The following is a 23,923-nucleotide window of genomic DNA, read 5'->3' on the forward strand; positions in this document are numbered from 1 at the left end:
CAAACATAAAGCCGGTTAAAGGTCACATTTGTTATAGAAAAGACAAGTAATTATCACCACAGATGCGTTCAGAAAATTCTATGACTGCGATAAAAAAAACAATAAGGCAATAAAACAGAAAATCATATAAGTAGGTATGTTTATTGTAAATATTTACAATGTAAATTATAACTAACACGTATCTCTATTAGAAGTCTAATACAAAAAAATGTACTTGAACTATTTATATTGTTTGTCTTAACATACGAACTAGCATTCCGCAGGGTCGCACTTACATATATTTTATGATCCTTGGGCCACCGTACCTGGGGAAGAGAGATGCCGTTCTACGCTATGTAGTGCTGTCACGCTTCCACAAGTGGGATGATAAGCCCCTGTACTAGAAAGTACCAGGGAAATGTTTTTAGTATTTAATTATTTATGATATGCACAATATGCAAGTGAAATAATAAAATGTTTTTCAGACAGGGGTAGTCAACAATTTAAGAACATCTTTCTGAAAAATTGTTATATCATTTCGAAGTGATTTTTATTTCCAAACATGCTTTTGTCTAACATGTTATAGATCGGAAGTTTATCACATTGTTGACTACCCCACGTTTTACACTAGGTACATGTTTAGGAATCGTTCTGTCCTTTCGAATAATCATTACTCTTCGTATTTTTTTTTCTGTTAATTACTAAAGTTATTCGGTATTTGTTTTGGCCGTTAAGCTACTTTGGACTTTAAAAAAATACAATAAACTTTCAAATGGTCACAGTTTTTCTTCATTTGAACCTGAGTGTACATGTACTCGATTCCAGTGCATTCGCTAGGCTATGGGGCACAAAAATTTAATCAATTTAAAACAGACGATTCCCTTTCCATAATTATTCACAATTTACACTTTTCGAGGTAAACATAATTAAAAACAAAACAGTAGTATCTGTGTATGAAATTAACTTTCTCTGTCTTACTTGACTTATCACCAAGTTTTTTTTGCATCAGACCTTTTTGATAAAGACGCATTATCAAGTATCTTCACTAAATGTATTTAGTAAAAGCTGATAAATTAGTAAAAAACTGTCTTGTCTTAAATAACGCTCGCCTTTGAGAATAACATTTATTTCAAACCCTAGTACTTTCTTGTACATGTAGGATGTATAGTTTTTCAAATATTCTCAAGTCATGCAGTTATACATTAGTATATAGTCCATAGCTTGTTGCTTTGAAATTTCTTTACAATATAAATAACGGTTTATACCGTTTTTCTTGTTCTATGGGTACACTTAAATATTATTTGTTATATAAAATGAATAGTTTTTTTATACATTTCAATACTTACAGCTAAAAAATTTTAAAAACAATTTTATAAGAATTTAAATCACAGTATCTTGACATTTCCATACAATTTATATTGTGAAAGCTTAGATATTTTTTCTTTAAAAATATATTATTACTCTTGAAAGTTATCGTCGAAAATATACAAAAGTTAAAAAGCAGATCATTATACAAACTAAGCAAATATATCAATGTTTTTAGAAAAAAAATGAAACATCCAAAATAGATCTCGAAATTTAGTTTTTTTTTAATTAATAACTATCACATCCCTAGACTTAGCCAAGTTTTTTACGAAGTCTACTTGTATTTACATTCTGTTTGACAATGACCAAGACATGACCGTATTGACAGCTTAAGGCGCCATTTTGCTATACGTATGACGTCGCATCGTGTCAATACACCATCCACAATGTTACATACAGCACTACATACTGTCAGTTCGATCACTTTACAGTTATAAGACCCATACCAAAAACCGTATCTAATATCATTACTATCTAAAAATATTACATTTTGAATAACAAAATAAGTATAAAAGTGTACCCACATCGTACGATGACACCGGCTTTGCTTATAAAGTTGAAATCCAATAGGTTCTATTGGATGGCCTAACATTTTGACTTCCTCTTTGCCGGAGACCTTGGAGGCGGTTCAGTCTTCTTACTCTGTAAATAAAGAACTTCGTTAATATTGAATAGTTGTAGTTTTTATTTATGGCTTAGGTTCAGGCTGTGTTAGGGTTAATTTTGTAGCGTGGGGTCGTTATTGCAATTAGTATTTACAAAATAAACATTATATGAATTAGATATAGAATTTGGAATAATAGATGCATTATAAATCTCACGTAATTTTGTTTTGTTGAAAACCAAACCAGTATTTTTTTAGTTCAATCCTTTTTATAGACATTAAGCTAGATTTAACTCGAATACCTATCCATAAAATACTTGCTTTTGATCTTTTCAGCCCTCGTAGACAACTAATATTACTACAAGATGATAAAAATCACTGAAGATAATGAAAATTACATTTCCTTCGCACTTTTAGATAATATATGTAACTTCCATACATCAGTGATTTTATCAATGATAATGCTTGTAGGAATATCAGCTGTCTAGGAGAGATTGGTATTACAATAAACGACGGTACTTACGCGAGATTATCGGTGCAGCCCGATTATATTCAACAACTGGTATGACCTTAAGGAAGTTCGCTAACGATTGATAATTTGTCTTCGGGCAGAAATTAGAGTTCAAAATCGTGAAATATTCACTTCTCAACTGTAGATTAACAATTTTACAATATTTTTATATCTTTGGAAAAGCAATTATTTTCTGACTGACAATAATTTTTTATCAGGGTAATCGACAACGATGAGATTTTTCACATTATAATATATTTAAGTTCATCAATAAGTGATAATTTCTACACAAAGATAAATTGTCAATCGTTAGCTCAGCCTACATAATCTCGTGACGCCATTTGCACGTTTACAAATCGATACTTAACTACCTGAAGCTTTCTACATCATATGATATACACTCGCAATAGTAAGACATTTATTTGTATAGACTTCTAGACAGTAGCTTCTCTGTTGAAAATACTAAAACAGATTGAACTCACACGTGCTGCACTGATTTCGACCATGTTAAACGTTATGGCAAACATTTTGTTTAACTATGCGCTTAGCCTGATAAATAGACTACATAACAGCGGTATTGGACTATAAGCAAAAAGAGTACTTCAAAATTTTTTGCAAGTTATTTCTTTTAAGACAAGAGACATGACTTTGTATGGACATGCAATTGCTTTATCGACAACTGGTATGACTATCTTTGTGGATGTCTCCTTAAGTTTTGAGTTGAGCGGAAAAGTGGGTCAGACTTACTGATTAAAACCCATCCATAACCCCAACGTAGTTGGGAAAAGGCTAGGCGAATGTTTTTATTAGCCCTTTATTTACTGAGGCGGTAACCAATTCGGATAATCCCGCTGGCCCGGCAGGCATCATTGTGTGGGCACAGAGTTTTAGTATTTTCAGCAAGGAATATATACAAAGGATATATTAGGGTAATGCAATGCCTTAAATATTATAATTAATTAAGATGTAAGTATTGTCCCACCACACGCCAGCGATGAATTATTAAGAAAATCGATCATGATACCTTAAAATAAAGTCGATTTTAGAGTAAAACTGATGACTAGTCGAGAAACCCCGATAAATACGCGTGAGTAAAGCGTTGTATCATTTAATAAAGACTGATGTGTAGTGGACTAATAAATGATGTTAGCGATGTCGTTTACATTCTATTTATTTAAGATCTTAAAAAAAAGAAGAACTATCTTGGTGTATTATTATTTCGTTTAAAAACTCCGTTTATGGGTAAAACGCGCATACTAACCTCTTAAAACAACAATTTAATATGTGTTTGTTTAAAATGACACACCAAGATCGTTTGCCTTGTTTTAAGTACCTAAACCATCGAAGTATAGACTATAATGGGCGTTAATTCTCTTGTTCACAATCTAAACATTATTTTAGGATTTGTTGCATTTATGTGTGGTACGGGTGTTATTTATTAGAACATAAAACCGGAAAGGGCACAGCTATCTAGTATTAATATAAGATTATTGGTTTCGATGAAAGGTATTAAGATTTTTATATTTCAACTGCATTTAACATTTGTTCTAGAGCGTAGTTTATTCTTAATAATAAAATAAAGGACGGCGGCACTGAGGAATTTAATCCTTGTTTTGCAGGTGTTTTCACAATCATGCAAGTCTCATATACACAAGTCACTCAGACTCAGGAGGCGAGGAGCGAACCCACGACACGTTATTAGACACGCTTATTGGGTGTGGCCTGGTGACATAGGCAATTAAATTCGACGAAGACCGTATTCTTAAGTATAAAATTATATTTTACCACTGCATAATAAATTAACCTTCCCTCATTGTTAGTATAAATTGAGTATTAGTTGTGAAAGTGTGTAATTAGACAAAATCTGATTTCCCAACTTTATTTGACTTCTTTAATTTACTTTTAATTTATAACAAAAATCGTTTTTTTTTAATGAAATATAGAGTTTAGATTGTGCTCATTAGAATTAACACATCTTAAAAAGCTTTTCCTTAAAATACTATGATTAAATGTATGTACTTATAACTAATTATGTACCTATATGAATATTACTTCATTTCTAGTCCAGTGTCAGAGACACATATACAGGGTGTAAGGAACACCGTGACTTTTCCGTGGGACCTGAGTTCTAGACATGATTCCAGACCCCACTGCGTTGGAATTTTTCATCGGTCTTTTCATGAAAATTGCAGTTTTTTTTCGCGTTTTTTTAATTTTATGTGTCATAAAATCATTTTTCCTACGTATTTCAATAATATTTTCATAAACAAAATCATTATTAAGCCGTTTTCACAAAAAAAGGCAATGTAAATGAAACACTAAAAACTGCTCCCGATCAGCTGATTCGTAAAGGTACTCGTCGGTCATCGCTCTCTTGCAAATCTAACCGAAAGTGACGTCGAAACCGAACCAATACTCATGAGCGACAAGCGTAAGAGATAGCGCAACTATTGCGCGCGCACTCGCACGCATTATTCGTAATCCTGCCTACTATTCCTTTAAAAAAAGCCGCGCGCTTTGTAGGCACCGCTAGCCGCCTTTGTCGACACCGCCAGCGCGTCGCCGACACCTACAGCGGTATCGGCGAGTGACGTACCTGTGACACTGGATAAAATAGTACATCGATTTTTGTTACACGGGTTCCATGTTATAAAATAGAAAATCACCTTCTCAGCGTTTATCAACTTATCGTACTACGAAATTTATTAAAACCTTTTATTATTAACAGTTTGTTATTGTTTAGAATTCTGTAGTTCTAAAACATGTTGTTATAAACAATAATTTATTTTTTCTAAAATTAAACTCTGTTTTGTTACTAATATCCATCATCTACTAATGAAATTCCTGCCTAAAAATTTTTATCATTTTTTTTCCTACGAACTGCTGAATAATTATTCCAGTCACATAAAACAATTATGTTCTTACACAAAAGTACATTTTGTGATTAATCAATTTTAAAGGTTTAAGTTAAGTACTTTATTGTCAAGAATAATTTTACGATATTCACTTCGACCTCATGTAATTTATCGATAAAGAATCATAGGTACCTAGGTCCAACACTACTCAAAGGTAAAACCGAAAGTTCGGCTTTTTTCAAAATAGTACCTATTTTTACTCAGTTTGTTCCTTACGCTAATCGAATGTGCATGTGCAATCGGGTAATTCGCGGACTAATTATCGTGTAGGCAGACAATTTTATTGTGTTAAGTGATATAAGAGCGTATGTTGTGTGTGTATTATTTAAATTACGATCCTAGTAGCTCGATAGGTTATTTTACCGCCCGGGAGAATGGCAACATGCTAATGTGTTATGGCGAAGCACGTGGCAATGCAAGTCTCGCGATGAACATTTACTGGACGCGGTACTTTTTGCCCCGGGTTCAGCAGCAGATTTTTCGCCGCGCCAAAATTTGTGTGCACGTAGATGGCGGACATTTCGAAATTTTCGAACCTTATCTGGTTAGAAGTGAGCGAGATTAAGGTAAGAGTAGGTTTGATTTAATAGTACACAAGACACAGATTGAAGTCAGAATAGTGTAAATTGATTGGTATTTTTTTGTGATTGTTTTTCGTTACATCACAACATTTTTATAAAATGCGCGCGCGTTTCGAATGTTTCGATCGTGTCGCCGAGTGTCGCCCTCCTACCACATTACAGTTCGTGTAAGTACGTACGCTGAGCGTAAGGATCGCGCGGTAACCAATTCATTGCGTGCTCAAAAATGACTAAATCTATAAATATTAATCTCCGACGGTAGCGACTTCTTTAATATTAATTAACACGTTATTTTAAAGTCATTATGCGACTTTGGTGGTACGGTGTTCCTTACACCCTGTATATCATATTAAAAATAAAATAGGCCTTTAAGCCCGGCCACAGGTGACCGACGTCAATATATCTACTGAGTCTTTTTACTTTTTTTAATATTATAAATAAGGAATGAACGTTTTACATGAACGTTATTACGTATACATATTATAGGGCGTGGTCCTTGATAAGCCGTTGCTTATGTATCATAACATGTTTGCAACATGACGCGGAGTAAAGCGTGACGCTATAGGCTGCCTACAACGTTTATATCAGGAATGTTGTGTGTGCCACCATTCAGCCCAGGGCAAGGCAAGGGTCTCAACTTGGTAGCTAGCGGATGGACGGCAGTTTTCGGTCTTAGAAGTGCCTTTTGCAATTTCTGTCTACTTTCAATCCGTATATCTGACTAAATCGTCACTTCCACGGATAACAGTTTCAAAATTTTGGAAGACAAGAACTTGTGGAAAAATGTTCTTATTAAACTCCGTCAGTAACCGAAACTTTTATATCATTTCAATTCTGATATTTCTTATTTCAGATATCCGACACTTTCAATCACAATGTTCCATATAACATCCCTGATTTATATGACACAAAGCCCAGTCTTACAGTCCCTAAACTCGAAAAAAATCTATCAAATTTTGACAATATCAGTCCGTATACGTTTTTAATTCGATCTCATTAATTTTGCAGCACCCTATATTTTCCGAAATACCCTTTCTTTAAGACCACGATATATAAATACCCCATTTGGAATACACTTAAGATATATTTTAGCTTTTTAAGTAATGTGATTTAATCTTACATCGATGATTCTACAATTTAATAAAGACCTATTTATAGGTATATAGCCGACTGCGTCAGAAGGAAAGTAATATTTTTGTCATATCTGACTGGAACGTTTACGTATCATTATAAAAACAAATATTTTTTTTTTTTGTAAATAATATTCTGTATAAATAAATTATTTTTGTGCTTTATCAAAATAACAATTTACAGTAGACGGAACTGAGTACCTTAAACTTAGGATATTTAAAAATAATATAAATTTTCGAGCTTAAGAAAATTATAACATTTTTTATAGATTTAAACTAAATATAAATAACATTCCTATTTAAATTTTTTAACCAAAATATAACTATAAATTCGGTTTTATGATAAATCTAAGATTTTAAATTCAAAAATGTCTTGCAGATAATATTTTGATCTAAATGATTGATCATTACATTTGGTAGAAAATTATTAAACTATAAACTAAAAATCTTATGAGCAAAATAAAATATATACAAAAGACTATGCATATCTATACAAAGCGCCTTAAACCAGTACTGAGTATTTGAATTAATTATATTTAAGCATAAAAGAAATTATATTTTAATCGACTGATCAGAAATTGAATGATTCTTCAAACTGAATGAAACTTCAAACGATAAAATTACAGGTCAAACTTTTTAAGTTTTATTTCAAACTTTCCTACAAGTCCAGAGGTTCAAACACCATGTCTTTAAAGTTATATAACTAGAGTTGTGGAAGCGTGACAGCGCTATAAACACTTATAGCGGCATCTCTCTTCTACACCCGCAATAATATTAATTTAATTTATTTAGACCATGAAAACAAAACCAATAAATCCAAGTTTTCAATGTTTTAGAACACTCTGTATAAATATGTGTAGACTTTTAAACTACATCCTAAATGACTGACAGAGAATGTGGTCGAAAGCTAAGTCTTAATATTATAATCGCTATTATTTTCATCCCAAATATGTGTGTTAATAATAAATTAGTGCAATATAATTTGAGATAAGCTTGGTACATTTTTGGGAATGATGCTTAGTAGAATAAGTGCTAAGCAATGTTTATAGACCTCAATCATATTTGATACCACGCTTTAGTGTTAGGCAACTTTCTCCAAGAAAGTATTTGAAAAAAACAGTCCGTCGTTATAAAATTTGATCAGCAGACTATTTTACATTTAAAAGCACAAAAGCGTTATCAAAATATAACCAAGCCTTGAAGACCTTAGTGAAATAAGTTTTCCTGATAGTTATAACATGTCAGGCATGCAATAGGGTATTTGACTAAATCTAATCATATAAATCTGTTTAGTCTGTGAGACGATTGCTAAAAATATCGAATACGTATTTTTTATTTTATGACATTATTGAAAAACATCACTTGCCAATAAAAGCGTACTGGTAAGTGACGTCAGACAGACAGATATTAAATCACTGTATCCCCCTCATTTCTTGTTTACGAGATAAAGGAAACAAAAAACAGGTTTTTTTTGTCAGATACCCTATTCCGTGTCGATCTAATTAAAAAACATGCTACTCGGATCTTCTAAATCAAAATAGCTTGGTTCTTCTAGAGGTAAGCTGCAACTAAATTCAATCTATTTCATTTCGATCCCACATAAGCCGCATGAAAAAAATGGGTTAAATAATTAGCTAAACTAAAATTTCGCGAATGCGATAGGCTATTTAATTGGGTACTTGACTAAATTTTGATCGTGCATTGTTACGGTGGATGTATCTCAAGTCTATATAAAATGTAGTCAAATCTTATTTATAAACTATAAGCTAGGCTGTTTAGTTTTTGTTAATACTGAGGTAAGTAGCTTAGAGTGAATGATGTTAGCAGGCGCGTTTGGAAAGAGATACAATAGGCGTCTTTGTTTCCGAAAAAGTGTCAATTAAGCAAGTCAGTAGAATAAATTATACAGGAAAATGTTTAAAATTATGGTAATTATCGCCTTGACGACAAGAATTATATAATTTTGATGAGATTTTTGGAAAATATAAGGCGACATGTACAATAATATCGTTAGTTAGATGTGTGTCTAGCAAAATGCACCATTTTCTAGTCGTTTCATCTCGCTTCTACTTTCCATCTCTTTTCAAATACGCCTTTCCTACTCTTACGACCGAATACTGAAACGTCAATAAAATTTAAGTCACATGCTGTCTCCGTCACTCTACAGTGTAAAGAGCGGGACAAACAGCCAGAACGTTAAAAGAGGTCCCACCAAAGATCCGCGTTACGACCGCGACCTGATCTTTCTATTACACTTTGGAAAGTGTTCAAATGCTTTGTATGAACAATTTGTCAAGACACGCCGCGTCTAAAACGCATCGACGTCTTACGTCTTTAATTTGTCCCTCTCCTTACCGACAGATAAACATTTAATTACATCTCGCGTTTCAGTGTTCGGTTGTTATTCTATTAACTAAACATGTTTATATAATTGACTCAAGTTAAAACGTTTTTCCGTAAGATTTGACCAATATTTTATTTAAAACGGAGACGCAGTACCCGTCTAAATAATTCTAATAATAAAAATCTGACCATTTTCGAATGATTCGTTTGACAGACAGTCATATTGTCATATAACATGGTGTCGCCTGCATCTAATCTGAAAATTAAATTCTCGTTTAATTTTTTTACAAAATCATAGTTAGATTAAGAAATGTATGATATAACTTAAGGATTCTGTTGATCTAAATAGTTAAATTAGCTTTTCTAAACTGTAACGACGGAAAGTGTGTATTCTTTCATAATTAAAATTTTCTTTTTAAAGACTGCATCTGTGTCGAATGGACACCAAATTAGTTAACATATAAAAAAGAATGTATATGTATATAAAACAACAATATCACATCACAGGACGGGCGAATGTTTGTATATCGTATATATCACAGTTTAAACATCTAATAACCTTTTCTTTCATACTCTTTTTGGTTATAGTCACTGGAGTGTTTCACCCTTCCCTTGTACTTGGGACCAGGTGAACGCGGTGCCAACTACCGCAATCACGCATTACCTAAACTAAACTGCCTTATCTATAGGTAGTCTTCAAGAATTATAATGACGTAAGTACCATGAATTTGGAGTATTCGGGAGTAATCAATTCTGTCCAGCATTTCATAGTCTTAATATTAGGTCTTTTAAGTCTTAATTATCGAGCTTTTTCCCCGTAGCTATACTGCCCTATATTCTAATTTATAGCCCTTCAATAGACAATTGTTACTATGTATATTATTTTTTTCCTAATCATTTAATCTTTGATAGATTGACCCTTAAATTACCATGAACTATATTCCATTGGTTTAGCTACTCAAAAAAGGTAAACGAAGTTGGTGTCTTTGTAATGTCTTATTGTCTAAAAACTCAGTTTAAAAATATAATGCTCCTAATACCAATGTAAAACAACTATAAAGATTATCGAAATCGAGTATGCTTACCTCTAAATATATCATTCGTTTGTTTATTTAAATAAAAAGACACCAAGGTTGTTCCACTTTTTTAAGTAAGTACTTAAACGAATTGAGGAAAATAATATTTCTAACATGCTTTGTGCGCTAAAAATATTTACATTGTAAATACCCAAAACAAAATTTTGTCGAGAATTTTTCATTTATGCTATTCTATATTTATTTGAATTAAAGTCTAGTATACTATTGCGAAGCTAAGAAAATGATGGATGGTTATGAATTGTTTTTTTTTTTTACTGCAAGCATGATTTACCTAACTAATTAAACAGTAAATTTGATAAATAGTTTTTGTATGCCAATTTATATATTTTATTAACAAGATTTCTGAAGTTTAATTTTGTAACTATATACATGATATTTATGCCGTTTTCATAACGTCGAGAAACCGAACGACTGTATTCTCCGCGATAGTATCCTCATACAAACTCCTAGAGAATCGTGGGCAGGTAGGGGAGATTAAAATCGTCGGCAATCGATGAAAGATGATCAACTAAATTTCTATTAAACAGCGTTCGAGAAACACGCTTAGACAAAGTTACACCGCATTACTGTAGTACTGACGTATAAAAACTCTAAATATACAAAAAAAAAAATTTGAGTGATTTCAACCATCATTAGGATGATGTAACTTGTCTAAAGATCTAAATAGCCTACCGCCACGTTTTAAAGTAATATTATTATAAAAGCGACACAACACTACATATAGCGGGGCGTCTTTTCCACAAATATAATTGTTTTTCCTTATGGTGTACAATAAAGAGTATTCTATCTATCTATAACAATAATACTTTAAGAGGTGATTAGACTAGCTGATTATAAACTATACCTAATATGTGTTTAAGCAGCCCTAAACTAGTCAAGTACCCAATTACATTAATAAACAGATACTGACCTCTCTCGATCGCTTCGCCCTCGGCTCAGCTACTTCTTCCTTTTTCTCTTCTTTCTCACTCTCTTCTTGAACACTCTCAGTCTGGCCGTTCTCCTCTTTACTCTCCTTACTTTCCTTGTTTTCCTCTACCGGTGAGTCTTCTTTAGGTTCCTCTGTGACTTCTGGCGTTGTTTGTTCGTTTTCTACGTTTTCTGTAACGGTTTCAGGGGTTTGTTCTGGTTCATTTGTTTCTGGTGTTGTTTCTTCTGTCGGTTTTGGTGATTCTTCTTTTTCCTTGTCTTTCTCTTCTTGTTGAAGTTTTCTTGAAGATTGCCGCTTGACAGGCTGTTTTGACGGTGTGTTGTTCGCTACTTTTTCTTTCTTTGATTTGGCTGTGAAGGAGATTGGGTTTAAGATGTAGTGATTATGTAACACTGAACACTTATTGGAACGTTTGTGTTACAATCATGTTATGTATTTATCTGCAATATGAAAGTAGTAATAGTATTGTGTGTAACTGTGTTTGCTGTTAAAAAGTATTCTATGGCTATCACTTGTAGTTTTAATTGAAGCATAATTATACCGATTTATAACCAACTTTTAATTATATTTCAAAGTGTAGTTCATGAGTCCTTATTTCACAGAATCCACTTTAGGGTAACCAACAAGTAAAAACGGAACACCGTTATTAAGCCCATCCATTAACTTAATTTGCTTATGGACTATACAACTCAACACTACGAACTAATAAGAGTGGACAGAATGTCAAAAACAACACTATCAACAAATAAAGAATGACAAAGAACAAACCTGGAGTGGTATTCTTCTTTTTCTGTGCTGTGTCTTCTTCCTCTGGCTGATCCTCTTTACCGTCCGCGCTTGCCGCTTCCACTGCTGATTTCATCGTGTGAGATGTTGGTACTGACATTTCTGGGAATTTTATGATTACTTACTTTTAAAGTTGTCTGTTATACATAAATACTTATTTCAAATGTACCATATAAACTCCTCTCGTTGCGGTAAAGAAATCTTACTGCGGTACTCGTAAAAATAAATACGTCTCTTTATTGAGTACGGCTTTTGTACATGAAGATTAAGGCTTCAAGAATGTATTTGAGTTTATTTACTACTAGCGGCATATCTCACAAATAATATCATAAATGCTCTTCAACCTCGACAACCTAATTTTTATGACTTTTCTTTCTAGATGATTAACGAGTCGTGCCGGTTGCGTCCGAAACTAGGGGCACTCCCGATAAATACGCGTTAGTAAACCGTTGCATCATTTAATGGGGTAACAAAGTGAGTTTATGACATCAACTAGTTAAACATGAATAACACATACCAATAGGTTCATGTATCATCTCCAGCAGTTCGTTGGCGCTGAGCTTGGATGTGACCTTCTTGAACTGCAACACTCGCTCCGTAAAGTACTCCCAGAAGGAGAGGCCGTCTGGGGTTGTGAATAGCTCCTGTGATGTGCAAAGCGTATTATAAGTATAATAAAAAAATAATTTATCACCTGTTGTATTTCGGGCGGAATTACTTGTTAAATATCACTGTCTTTAATTAATACATTGTGCTTGTTTGTTTTGATTTGGTTCGATAAAAAAAAATTGAAACTGATTGAATTCACTGAAATATTTTTGAAATTATTTTACGCGATAGATTTCGTACTTAGGTTTACGCGAATGTTAGACATTGAAAAGAAACTACTTTTAGATTAGAACGAGCAACATCTTCTGTCAAGACGAACGCCATCTCGGTTTGCCCGTGACCATGATACCTGCAAAGGTTTCGAAACGTCGGGAACTAAAATCTAAAATTAAACCGCGAAAAAATCCGTAACTATAAAATTTATTTGTCTACTGTATTATGTTAAGGATATTTTAGAAACCGTAAGAAATACGATATTAATGCCTAATTTATCGCATATAAAAGGTATGTAAGTAGCTGTGTATTACCTTGAAATTGTTAACAAATAATACGACTAACGAAACACGCGTGTAAAGACCTATAAACTAGTTCTGGTTCTGGCTTAAGGCAGACAACAAAGTGGTGTTATAAACCGTAAGGCTCTAGACAGACGGACCGCATTTTAACTGCAATTCAACCGCAAGTTGCAGTTTGAATGTAGTTGACACGTTACCGTCACAGTCTGATTGCAGTCGGCGTGCTATTGGACTGCACGTTTGTTGAATGTGATAGCACAACACCTGCTTCAATTGAACTGAAATCAGACTGCAGATTTGTTTTACAGTGGAGTGAAGCTAAGTGGGATGTGGTACCTTCATGTTCTTGTAGAGCGCGTCGGCCTGCTTGCGGATGCGGTGCGCCTGGCGGCTGAACACGAGCGCGGCGCTCTCGCTGAGCTCCCAGGACGGCGTGTTGCCCACGTAGGCGCGCATGCGCTTGATGGTCTCCAGGCACGTCGGGTGCTTCAGCAGCATCAGCGGCCGCACCTGCAGCTCTGGGGGGGGGACAGGGGTTTGAGCCCAATACTTGGTTTCAAAACAAATGATATTTATTCTGCAAGTAGGATACATAATTACTTTTACATGTCTTTATGAAAGGAGATCACATTTTCTATCTATCTACTCTGTGAAGAAATATCGAAAAAAACTTGAGGAGGCGGTCTAATCTAAAGTCCAGATACATTTAAAATAGAAGTGTGTTGAGAATGCGAATGGTATATGATACCAATCCACAAAGAAGGTGAACAATCTGCCTATAGATGGAAAGATACTCTGGACCAAATATTTGGAAATTGTCAAGCAAGCGTAGTGATCAATGCTTAATCTTCCTCTGACAGAAAAAAATTCTGGTGTGCAGTGGCACATTTATAAGCTGATTTTAAAGACTGTTTTTTTAATGAAATATTCATAAAAATCCGTAATAGGTACTAAATTAAATTCAGACATTATCTTTTCCTTTTTATGGCGTTAGACACTATATCCATAATGCTGAAACCTAAAATGAAAAGACATTTTTATACAAGATGTTATGTTAACTCACCCATCAACTCATCCAACAACTTCAAACACATTTCAGTGTCGGCCTTCTCGAGACACAAGCAGGTCTTGATCTTAGCGTCTAGTTCTATTAACTTCATTTCAGTCTTCAGAAATTGAACGTGGGATTTCTTTTCTTCTGAAAAAATTAACCTCTCTTTCATAATTCTATTAAGTTTTAAAGTTTTTATTTATACGGCAACAAACGCAAAAATCATAGGTTCGTAACTTTCGTTTAAAGTATAGTTTCAGGAAGTCCATTCAAAGGTTATCTGTAAGACTAAGAAATCACTCATTATAGCAGCATGTTACTACTTAAGTTTTTCAAAACCTTATGTGGTGTGCAATAAAAAAATTCTACTCTGTTATTCTACTTATAAATAATGAATAACTAAACATAAAATGGATCCATTCCCAGTCGGACTCGAGACTAATCTATTTATAACTAGCTGTACCCCGCGATTTCACCCGCGTCAATACGAAGGTCCCGTTGATATGTGTCAACGTAAATTATCTACTACCATCATTATTTCACAACATATACACACCTGTTTCCCTCTCCTTATCAAGCGTTGCTTTCTCCTCATCAGTCAAGTTGAGATCTGTGACCAACTGTGACAGTATCGATGTGACTGTTATTTGACCTTTTTCTGTTGACAAATTAATAAACGATATTTATTAAATAATGTAATATATTAAAATGTAACTGTAATATTTCAGTACAAAATGAACGACACAGCAAATATACAATATAATTTTGTTAAACACGGCAAAGAAGGGCAAGTGACAGAGGAGAACGGCATAAACTGAGGGAGGCCTGTGGCGGAGAGATATTGATGATTGATTATGATGATTGGTTTAACAAACCTCAAAATCCTGCTGTGTAAAAAACAAAAAATCTTATTTCCGCCGTACACAGAGGGAAGGAAGGAACATGGGTGGGTTTCAGTCAGTAAAAGTCTGACACTACCCTGCGCTCAATCCAAATCGCTCATTCGATATAACAACATGTCATATAACAACAACATCAAATTGAGTTAACATGCATCCTATCATCGGTGTACAATAAAGGCCTTGTTCTTGTTCTCAGCAAAAAGAGAACTCAGGAGCTTAAAATTACGATGACGACTGTACAATATCTACCTGGCGGAAGCAATTTAAGTTAAGGGCCTTGTGTTAACGATTATGAAAAGAGTTTTCATAACTTACCTAACTGCATCTTAAGTGTGATAGCATTGGAAGCGGCCTGCTTGTCCCACTGTAGTCTCGAAGCCTCGCTCTTGAAGGAGTTCGGTCTAGATTGGAACAGTTTGATGCCTATGTACTGTCCTGTCGGTAGGTACGCTATTAAGATGTTTTCTTTCTCCGTGTCTTCTGTAAAGAAATATATTAATGATTACTTAGTAATGTTTTCACGAATAGCCGACTGGTACAAGCGATTACGGTATGACAATCATTGTTGTGATCCACAAATGCTCTTTATTAGTTTGAATACTACTATATATTTATTTATTAAAATTTTCATTTCCAACGACACAAAATGAACAGCATGCAACCTTTGTGCATGTGATTCGGATTTTTATAAAAAAAGAAGTCTTTACGAAAAAAAAATCTCTTTTAAAAAGAATGTCTTCAACAAATAAATGTCAAATGCTGTTTTAGAACAAAATTACCTTAATTCTCTTTGATACTTGAGGCATTTACTACGGAATTCAGAAAATGCTTACAAAAGTCGAATCTCAAACAGATACTAAACATGCATTTAAAATTTCACAGAAATTGGTCAAGAATTTACGGAGGAGTATGGTAACTAACAGTGACACGAGAAATTAAAAAGATATCATTTCAGTTTCCACTCAACCCACTTTGGAAGTTACTTTTCTAAGCCAAGTGTGTTAACTAAACTACAAATAAAATACACGAAAAACTTAAAACCATTTAATTTTAACTAAAACATTTATTTAAACAACCTCTTTTGTATCGCAACACTATTTTCTTTAGGATACATATTCAAAATATTCCTAACAGCCTCTTTTTCTTCGGCAGTCTGATCCTCAACTCTACCCAAGCCCTTAATATAATCAGAATACTTCACATTAAAACCTATTTCGCCGAACTCTGTGGACATTGCTACCGGCTTAACTTTTTTAGAGCTATAATTTTTGAATAGTTCAAGGAAATCATTGCCTTGGGGTACTTTGTAAGTGTTTTTAAAACTACTACAATCTAAGTTTTTGTAGGTTTTATCAAGAGATACTACGGAACAAATAGATTGATTGCGAGTCATGGAAAGGTTTTTAACACTGGACTGATCGGAGTTTGATTCTTGGGATAAATGTTCAAGCATTTCTTCATCGTCTAGAAGGTTTAAAGTACTTGATATTATACTACCTATATTCTTTTTTTTCGGCGTTATAGAAACTTTTTGCATGTCTTTGGTTATAGAATTATTTTCTATTTGAGTGAAACCTTCAGTTTCAGCATTGTGATAACTGTTCAATCCTGTATCTTTGAGTACATTGTGACTTTTTTCTAAGTAATTACTATCAATATTAATATGATCTAATGAATTGAATACATTATAAGTATCAATATTTTCAATTGGTGTTATTTGTGGTCTTTCAATTCCTAAGTAATTATAATTGTCTAAGTTTGAGGTAAGTGTATTGATAATATTAGGTTCTTGGCTTGTATTATAAAACATTGGCGGCAAATGTTGGTTCAAGCTTGGATTATCGTCATTAGAAGTAATGGCGTCTTGGCATTTTATACTGGTCGACGGCAAATGTTGGTTCAAACATGGTTTGGTATCGTTTTGTATGGATATGTTATTCTTTTGAACATTTTTGATAGGCGGGACGAATTTCTTCGGTTTGCTAACTTTTTTATCATCACGTTTTGCATTTTTCTGCTTGCCAAACTTTGGTACTATTTTTGCTTGAGTTGGTTTAACTTTTTCTTCAGTATTGATCGAATCTAAAATAATATTACAATATTTAATTTAATTTTCTGTAGTAGTCTATGATGTCCTCTTTTGGTTCTTTAAAATGAAAAGGAAACAAAACTGTCGTTTTCGAAGGAAATTCTTCAAAAAGAATATAAGCATTCCTGTTATAATAAGAAATCAAGGAATTTACTTTATGATGTCACCATATAAATAAAAGCAGCTTTAAAATAAAAATTATAATCATAAAGTAAAATAAATATTTACCGCCTGATTGCGATTCAACCGTATCACCATTTGAACCAACTAGGAAATTATTTTCAAAACTCTTCAAACAATCGTCCGTAGCGAAATTATCATCATATTGACTAAATATTTCATTTGATAAACTTAATTGACTGTTTTCATTAACGATATCTTCCATTTTTCAATATTTTAACAATAATTTAATAATTTTTCGAATAAAAGTTTGCGCAGATTTTAAATGTTGCGCGGTAAACCGCCTCCTTGAAATTAGAACGCGTTTTAGTTTTTTTTTTTCAGATCATGGTATCAAGTATACTGCCAATGTAAATGTTTATGCATTATGTACCACAGAGGTTGTATTGTGTTGTTGTTGACTTGAGTTTAATAACGTGTGATGAGTAATTATTAACGCAATATTTGCATTTAATCTGGTAATCTGAATTTCTATTTTATTTTAAAAATCTCTGTACGTTAATCTTTGTTTTATGGATTAGGATTATTGGTATTTTTTGTATGTCTCTATTTTAATTGTTTTTCTTAAACTTCATTTTTCATTGGCCTAGCCTTTTCCCACTATGTTGGGGTCGACTACCAGCCTTGCAGTGTTTTTCTTAAACCTAATGGGTAAGATTTGCATAGCATCGTATCAGTAGTATACATATAGGTACTGTAAGGGTATTACGGTGATAAATAACATAACAAAATCTTACCTGATTTGAAGGGCTCCTTCAAATCTTCAAGTTCGGACTGTAAAAAAGAAATTATTCAATGTTACTACTTCTGAAAACATTTTTGTATACATAAAATTGTTGCGCCAGATATTAGTAGATTTTGGTTGTTTCCTTAATTTCATGAGAAAAGATTTAGAATTAATATTTATAACCATTTTAACACCCATAATTTACCTTGTGTTGACCATCAACAAAGAGCTTTGTTGTGTTTTATTTGTTGAAATTAATCTGTTGTTTATTTTGTTTAAGTCTCACCAATATGGTTTACCTTATTTCAAGTACTAAATGATAATAGGCAAAGGCATCCCCTTAGTCGTTCTAAAAATAAGGCTCATTTTATTATACCTGCCTAGAATCACAAATTATTAAGAGAAAATAATATATATCCATCATTTACAAAGCCGCTGGTTGGACAAATTTATAGATTTTTTCTGTGATTAGGTAGGATTTGAAAAGAGGATATATATATAACCTTATTAAATGATGTAACGGTTTACTCACGGGTATTTATCGGGGTAGCCCGACTAGTTTCGGACCCAACCGGAGTCCTTAATCATGAGCAGACGCGGCGGGATCGCGAGTCGAACTCACTAGTCGGGCTACGCCGATAAATACGCGTGAGTAAACCGTTACATCATTTAATAATGAATCATTCTCACGATAGTTACTATCAAAATATGACCTATTACTATAATTACCTGTGTAACAGCATTAAACTGTTTAATGTTCTTGTCTGCGGGCTTATCCTTGGGATCGGCCTTTTCTTTCTCTTTGTCTGGAGTCGGTGACCCGCCCCGCCGCTTCTTGGGCGCCGGCGATGGTAATGTCGCGTTGTCCTCCGTCTGTTCATCTATATACCTGTGTTATGTTTATAGGAATTAGGTGTGGAATTGTTTTTATGTAAAGTGAGGATTTCTCACCTTGCTACATGCGCAACGTTTATTTTTACCCGACTGCTGTTGAAGAAGGATAATGTTTTTACTAACATTCTTTTGATGATATCTTATCATAAAAAATTTAGTAATAGTTAGTGGTCGTCGCATTTTTATTTTATTTACCATTCCAAAATGGCGCTTTTTTATTGTCTGACACATCACATTCGAGTCATAAATGCGACCAGTTTTTTGCGAAAGACTAGCGTGGTTTAGAGATGAGCATACATTATATTCTCAAGAACATTAACCTCTTCCTCACAGTCGGGTAAGTGTAACTGTGAGTCTCCATCGCAAACGCAGTTTAAGATCTTAACAACTGTATTTCGGCAGTAGACTTTTAATGTATGGATACTTATATACCAAGCTGTTAACATTCAACAACCGGCTAGTACTGCATCCAATGTATTCATAAAATTAATAACATACTTGAGTAGATGATTTATTTTTCCAAAAAAAGCTTTTCTTTGAAAAAAGATGCTTATTCATAACTATTTGAGATTCTGTATGCAAAGGGTAATGTCGCTGTCTATCCGTTCGTCTCTCCAGGCCGGATCATATGTTAGACAGATGAGATTTTTACAGATAATGAACTTCTATAAAATAAATATAGATTTTTTTTTTCACAAAGCGCCTTCCTAAATGATTTGAAAGATCCGAACCAGCTTATTTTGATATAAACTGTTGATTGAAGGGGCCGTTAACTCAAAACCATTTTTTTATGATACTTTGTCATTGGGTTTCAGTTTAAACAATTAAGAACCATACGACAGCGTGGCCGCTCGGAGAAATGTGACTTGCCGGCAGAACAGCGACACCATGAGCAATTTGACCTTTTTAAAACTCAGTTTTAAGTTATACAACCTACCTCTTTGGTCGTATCTTCCTGCCACTCCTGCTGACTATTTCTTCTTCTTTCTTTTCTTCATCCTCATCTTTAGCAGCCTCTTCCTTCTTGGCTTTACCTCTTGGAGTCTTAGGTTCCTTACCAGGCTTAGCTGGCGTTTCTTTGGCTTTCACGTCTTTGCTTTTTCTTGGTTTTTGCTGAAACAAAATGTTTTTTTTTGTGTCATTCTCGAGGGTGTTGTTAAAATATTTGATTTTTTTTTAAATTTAATTCTATATTTGATAATATAAAAAAATACAGTAAAAGTTGATGGTTGTTGATTAATTAACATTTTACAGTTAAATGTGTACACTTCATTATACTAGAAGTTTGGATTGTTTATTGTCATTGTCTTTTTTCAAATTTCATGCCTTGCATTGGCTGAAGTCCTCCTTGTACTAAATAATTAAATAGCAGTTGTCTATTTGCAACAATAAATAATAAAAACTTACCTTTCCCTCATCAATTACCAGGTTGCCAGCTTCATCGGAATCTTCGACCGCAGTGTCATTTTGAGTGGCATTGAGGGTAGTCTAAAGAAAAAAGCAACATATTAGATAATATTCAAGAGGGAGTTACAACAATCTTAGTTAAAAAGGTAAGTCAGTTGATTTTGATTAAAAAGCACATTTCATAGAAGTGCTTCTGTGAAGTTTTGTTGTTTGGTAGAAGATATGACAGTTAGCTGTGCTCTAAACTTCATTACACTGTATCATCTTCACATCTAGAGCATTAAAGTAGCAGTGATCATTGGTGATAAGAGTCACTACTGTAACCTTTTAAAAGTGCCTGAAAACCTTATTTGAAATAAAAAATTTCGATTTTGATTTTCTACTTACTAGGCTAACCAATATTCATTTGAGTTTAGCAGAAAAAAGTTGTATCAATAGCTTATAATAGGCTCTTTATTCACTAAACGTCATTAACATCCATACAGATTTCCTTTACAACAATTGTTTTAGTTTTAACTTACGTCATCTGCCATAGTTTCATCGGCGGCCGTGGTGTCCGCCGTCTCATCCATTGTATCGTTGGTCGACTCATTGACTGTGTCGTTAGCTGTAGTATCAGCGGGCTGGTCCTGGATCAATGTATAAAAAACATCAGTCATTATAGATATGAACTTTTCTTAATTATTATATTGAATTGGGCTAAACGTTCGTTGTCGTAAAAACTGCCTATATCGCGCGTTAAGCTATGTTATGAAAAACTTGATTTAAGTTTTGTAAAATGGCCTAATATTTGTATAGGTTATCTAGAATTTTACCAAACAAAAAGGTAGACCATAGCATAAGAAGTATAATTTACAGTAAAAAAACATTTGAATATATGTAAAATGGATTATACCTATTTTCCTTAAACATATAAAAATGAATAATAGGTACAAAGACAATTTCTTATAAAACTGTGTAAATATTGACTGTTATGTCTTGAGGTACATAATTGAGACTCTAAAGATTTTTTTTTACAAAATACAACATTTAATTTCATTACATCGACTTACCTCAGCAGGTATACCAATAACTTGCTCCAGTGGTACATTGTTAGCGAAATCATGTTCAATTTGTTTCACACCATCGTTGAAGTCCCGTCGCTTAACAGTCTTCGTTAGAAACTTGTCTTTGTTCTCAGCGTAATCAAATATCATGTTTGGCGGTAGGTTTGCTCTAGAAGAGGTTTGATTATAAATTTTGTGTTAATTTGTGTAATTAGTATGGGTGATGGCGGCTATTTCCGCACGTAGGCTCCAAGCCGGCTCATTGTGCGAAAATAGTAGTGAGTGAATCAAGTTGTGTGTAACTTCTAAGTAGTGTAGTAACTCTAGTGCACAAATAGCTGAGTGTTAAAGGTTTACCACTCAAACCCACTGTGTATCGCGTGTCGCGGGTTTCATCCCTGCGATTAATTTTTCTTTTTTATTTAATTTGTTGATCTAGTAAGCCTTTATAGGTATTTTAGGAATTGTAGAAAATCTTATATGATATTATTTTGTGATATATGTGTGTTATTTCATATTAAAGTAGTTTATTGACCAACGCTATTCGCCTTTTGTATAAATTAATAATAGAAAAAATCAATTTTGATTTTAATATATTTTTTAATAAGATTAGAGCTTCTAGCAGTAATGGCTGTATAAAAGTTTCAAGTGCCTTACAGGTAAACATTTATAAAAAGCATATACTGAATATGTTGAATTAAAATGAACACTTACGTTTCTCCCGTCCCATAGAAATATACAAAATATCTCTTGCCATTATGTTTTTGTACCTGAAAGAATAATTTGTTGCTATTTAGAATACTGGATATACCACCAAAAATCTAGTTCAAGCTCTGACTAAAAAACAAAATTGTCTCAAGAGCTTTTTATGTAATTAAAAGAATGAAGATCAATAAAGTTGTCTTGTGTTTTTGCTAAATGCAGTTTGTTGGTCTTAACCAATTTGATTTAGTTTCATTTTTCTCAAATTGTTTTTATATTATTTGAATAATAAAACACATATAAATAACTTCCTTATCTAATCAAACAATACAATTTGTCATAATAATAGGTATAACAACAGTACTTAACACAAATCCTGTTTTATAAAGAAAATCAATACTTAATCTGAATCTAAAGTATAACCAAACAAAAAGAGGAAAAATGTTACCTAAAAACAGAAGCATTCTAGCATAAACATTTTATTGAGCCACATTTTGATAAAACAATTGATAAGTATAATCATTAACAACTTTTTAACTCACCATTTATAATTAAAACTAGAATAAATATTTACATTTACTTGGTCAGAATTAGATTAGGTAAATGCATTTTTATTACTATCATTAGGTGAAGTACGATTATTGAACATTTATTATACATCTACACGTCAATTTCATTAAATTGCTGGGATTGAGGCAGGCAAAGTCGCCAATTTGCGTGACGCGAAACGATCTATAGGTACGGTTTTGGATAGACTACAATGAACAAAGTAACATTGATCCAAAGTCTATGTTTTATTTTGAGTGATCTGTCTAAATTGTCAGTGTTTTTTTCAGAATTATTTGTATGTAACAGGCGTTGTTTGCGTTTCGAGACCTTGGGCTAATGCGAAGGCGTCGGACGGCGATACAACATGTCTTCCCGCGCTTGCCACCAATTAGAATGCAACAAAGCAAAAAGTTTTATCATTTTAACACTTGAGCATTCCAAAATCACTGTATATTACACTCACCCTGGCTGGCCAAGCGGGATATCCTTTTACTTTTGCAAATATAAAGTCACCCGACTTGTATTCCCTAACTTTTTTGCCCATTTTCGTGGAACGCCGCTGCAATAATGTATTCTTGAAATTTTCAACCGCTCACTGCTTTTTCACAGAAACTGGAAACGAAATGTATTTGCACTGATAATTTTTGGTTTCGTAATAGCGTATTATATTTGAAATGTATGTAATTATTTGTTTTATTCATAAGGACGCTAAGATAAGTAATAACCTAAAAAAATCTTACCGCGGCAACGGATTGACGGTAAAGAAATAAACATGGCGTTTGACAGTGTTTCCATGTTTAATATTTTTGGAATTCTACTATTTCCTGTTATCGATCAGTTTTATTTTTGTGAAAGATATAACACCTTGCAGCTTAAAGACATTATGTATTAAATATCAGAAAAAGTTCTTGAAGGCATAATCAATTTTAAAAATATCCAATTCTGTGGCACACACAATTGCTACAATTGTACAAACAAAATAATATTGCCTTGAGCTTTTTTATATTATT

General features: G+C 33.3%; 1 protein-coding gene across 4 annotated transcripts; it reads right to left on the reverse strand.

Moving 5' to 3' along the window:
* Nucleotides 1-122: 122 nt before the first annotated feature.
* LOC113504271 (PC4 and SFRS1-interacting protein) lies at nucleotides 123-23,727 on the reverse strand. Of its 4 annotated transcripts, XM_026886497.1 has the most exons (17): nucleotides 23,654-23,727; nucleotides 23,377-23,525; nucleotides 22,377-22,432; nucleotides 21,669-21,831; nucleotides 21,138-21,245; nucleotides 20,617-20,697; nucleotides 20,147-20,322; nucleotides 19,045-19,204; nucleotides 18,326-18,362; nucleotides 15,635-15,799; nucleotides 14,974-15,075; nucleotides 14,430-14,564; nucleotides 13,703-13,884; nucleotides 12,760-12,886; nucleotides 12,225-12,344; nucleotides 11,436-11,806; nucleotides 123-1,986 (listed from the first exon to the last, which is right to left on the reverse strand). In XM_026886497.1, exons 2-17 carry the CDS (start codon nucleotides 23,455-23,457, stop codon nucleotides 1,930-1,932), a joined length of 2,121 nt encoding a protein of 706 aa, XP_026742298.1. In that variant the 5' UTR covers nucleotides 23,458-23,525; nucleotides 23,654-23,727; the 3' UTR covers nucleotides 123-1,929. The 4 variants fall into 4 exon arrangements, with proteins under 4 accessions (XP_026742298.1, XP_026742300.1, XP_026742299.1 ...); XM_026886499.1 differs by lacking the exon at nucleotides 23,654-23,727 and having other exon boundaries at nucleotides 15,635-15,796; nucleotides 23,377-23,634; XM_026886498.1 differs by lacking the exon at nucleotides 23,654-23,727 and having other exon boundaries at nucleotides 14,430-14,561; nucleotides 23,377-23,634.
* Between the last annotated feature and the right edge of the window lie 196 nt (nucleotides 23,728-23,923).

This window comes from Trichoplusia ni, chromosome 21 (assembly GCF_003590095.1).
Source record: "Trichoplusia ni isolate ovarian cell line Hi5 chromosome 21, tn1, whole genome shotgun sequence".
Lineage (NCBI taxonomy): Eukaryota > Metazoa > Arthropoda > Insecta > Lepidoptera > Noctuidae > Trichoplusia > Trichoplusia ni.

What these genes read in the sequence shown, in the direction of transcription:
- LOC113504271 (XM_026886497.1), bottom strand. Translation starts at nt 23,457, where the DNA reads ATGGGCAAAAAAGTTAGGGAATACAAGTCGGGTGACTTTATATTTGCA. An exon ending in TGATAAGGAGAGGGAAACAG is followed by an intron (nt 14,565 to 14,973) that starts GTGTGTATATGT and finishes TAATTTTTTCAG; the next exon opens with AAGAAAAGAAATCCCACGTT. An exon ending in CGCTCTACAAGAACATGAAG is followed by an intron (nt 12,887 to 13,702) that starts GTACCACATCCC and finishes TGCACATCACAG; the next exon opens with GAGCTATTCACAACCCCAGA.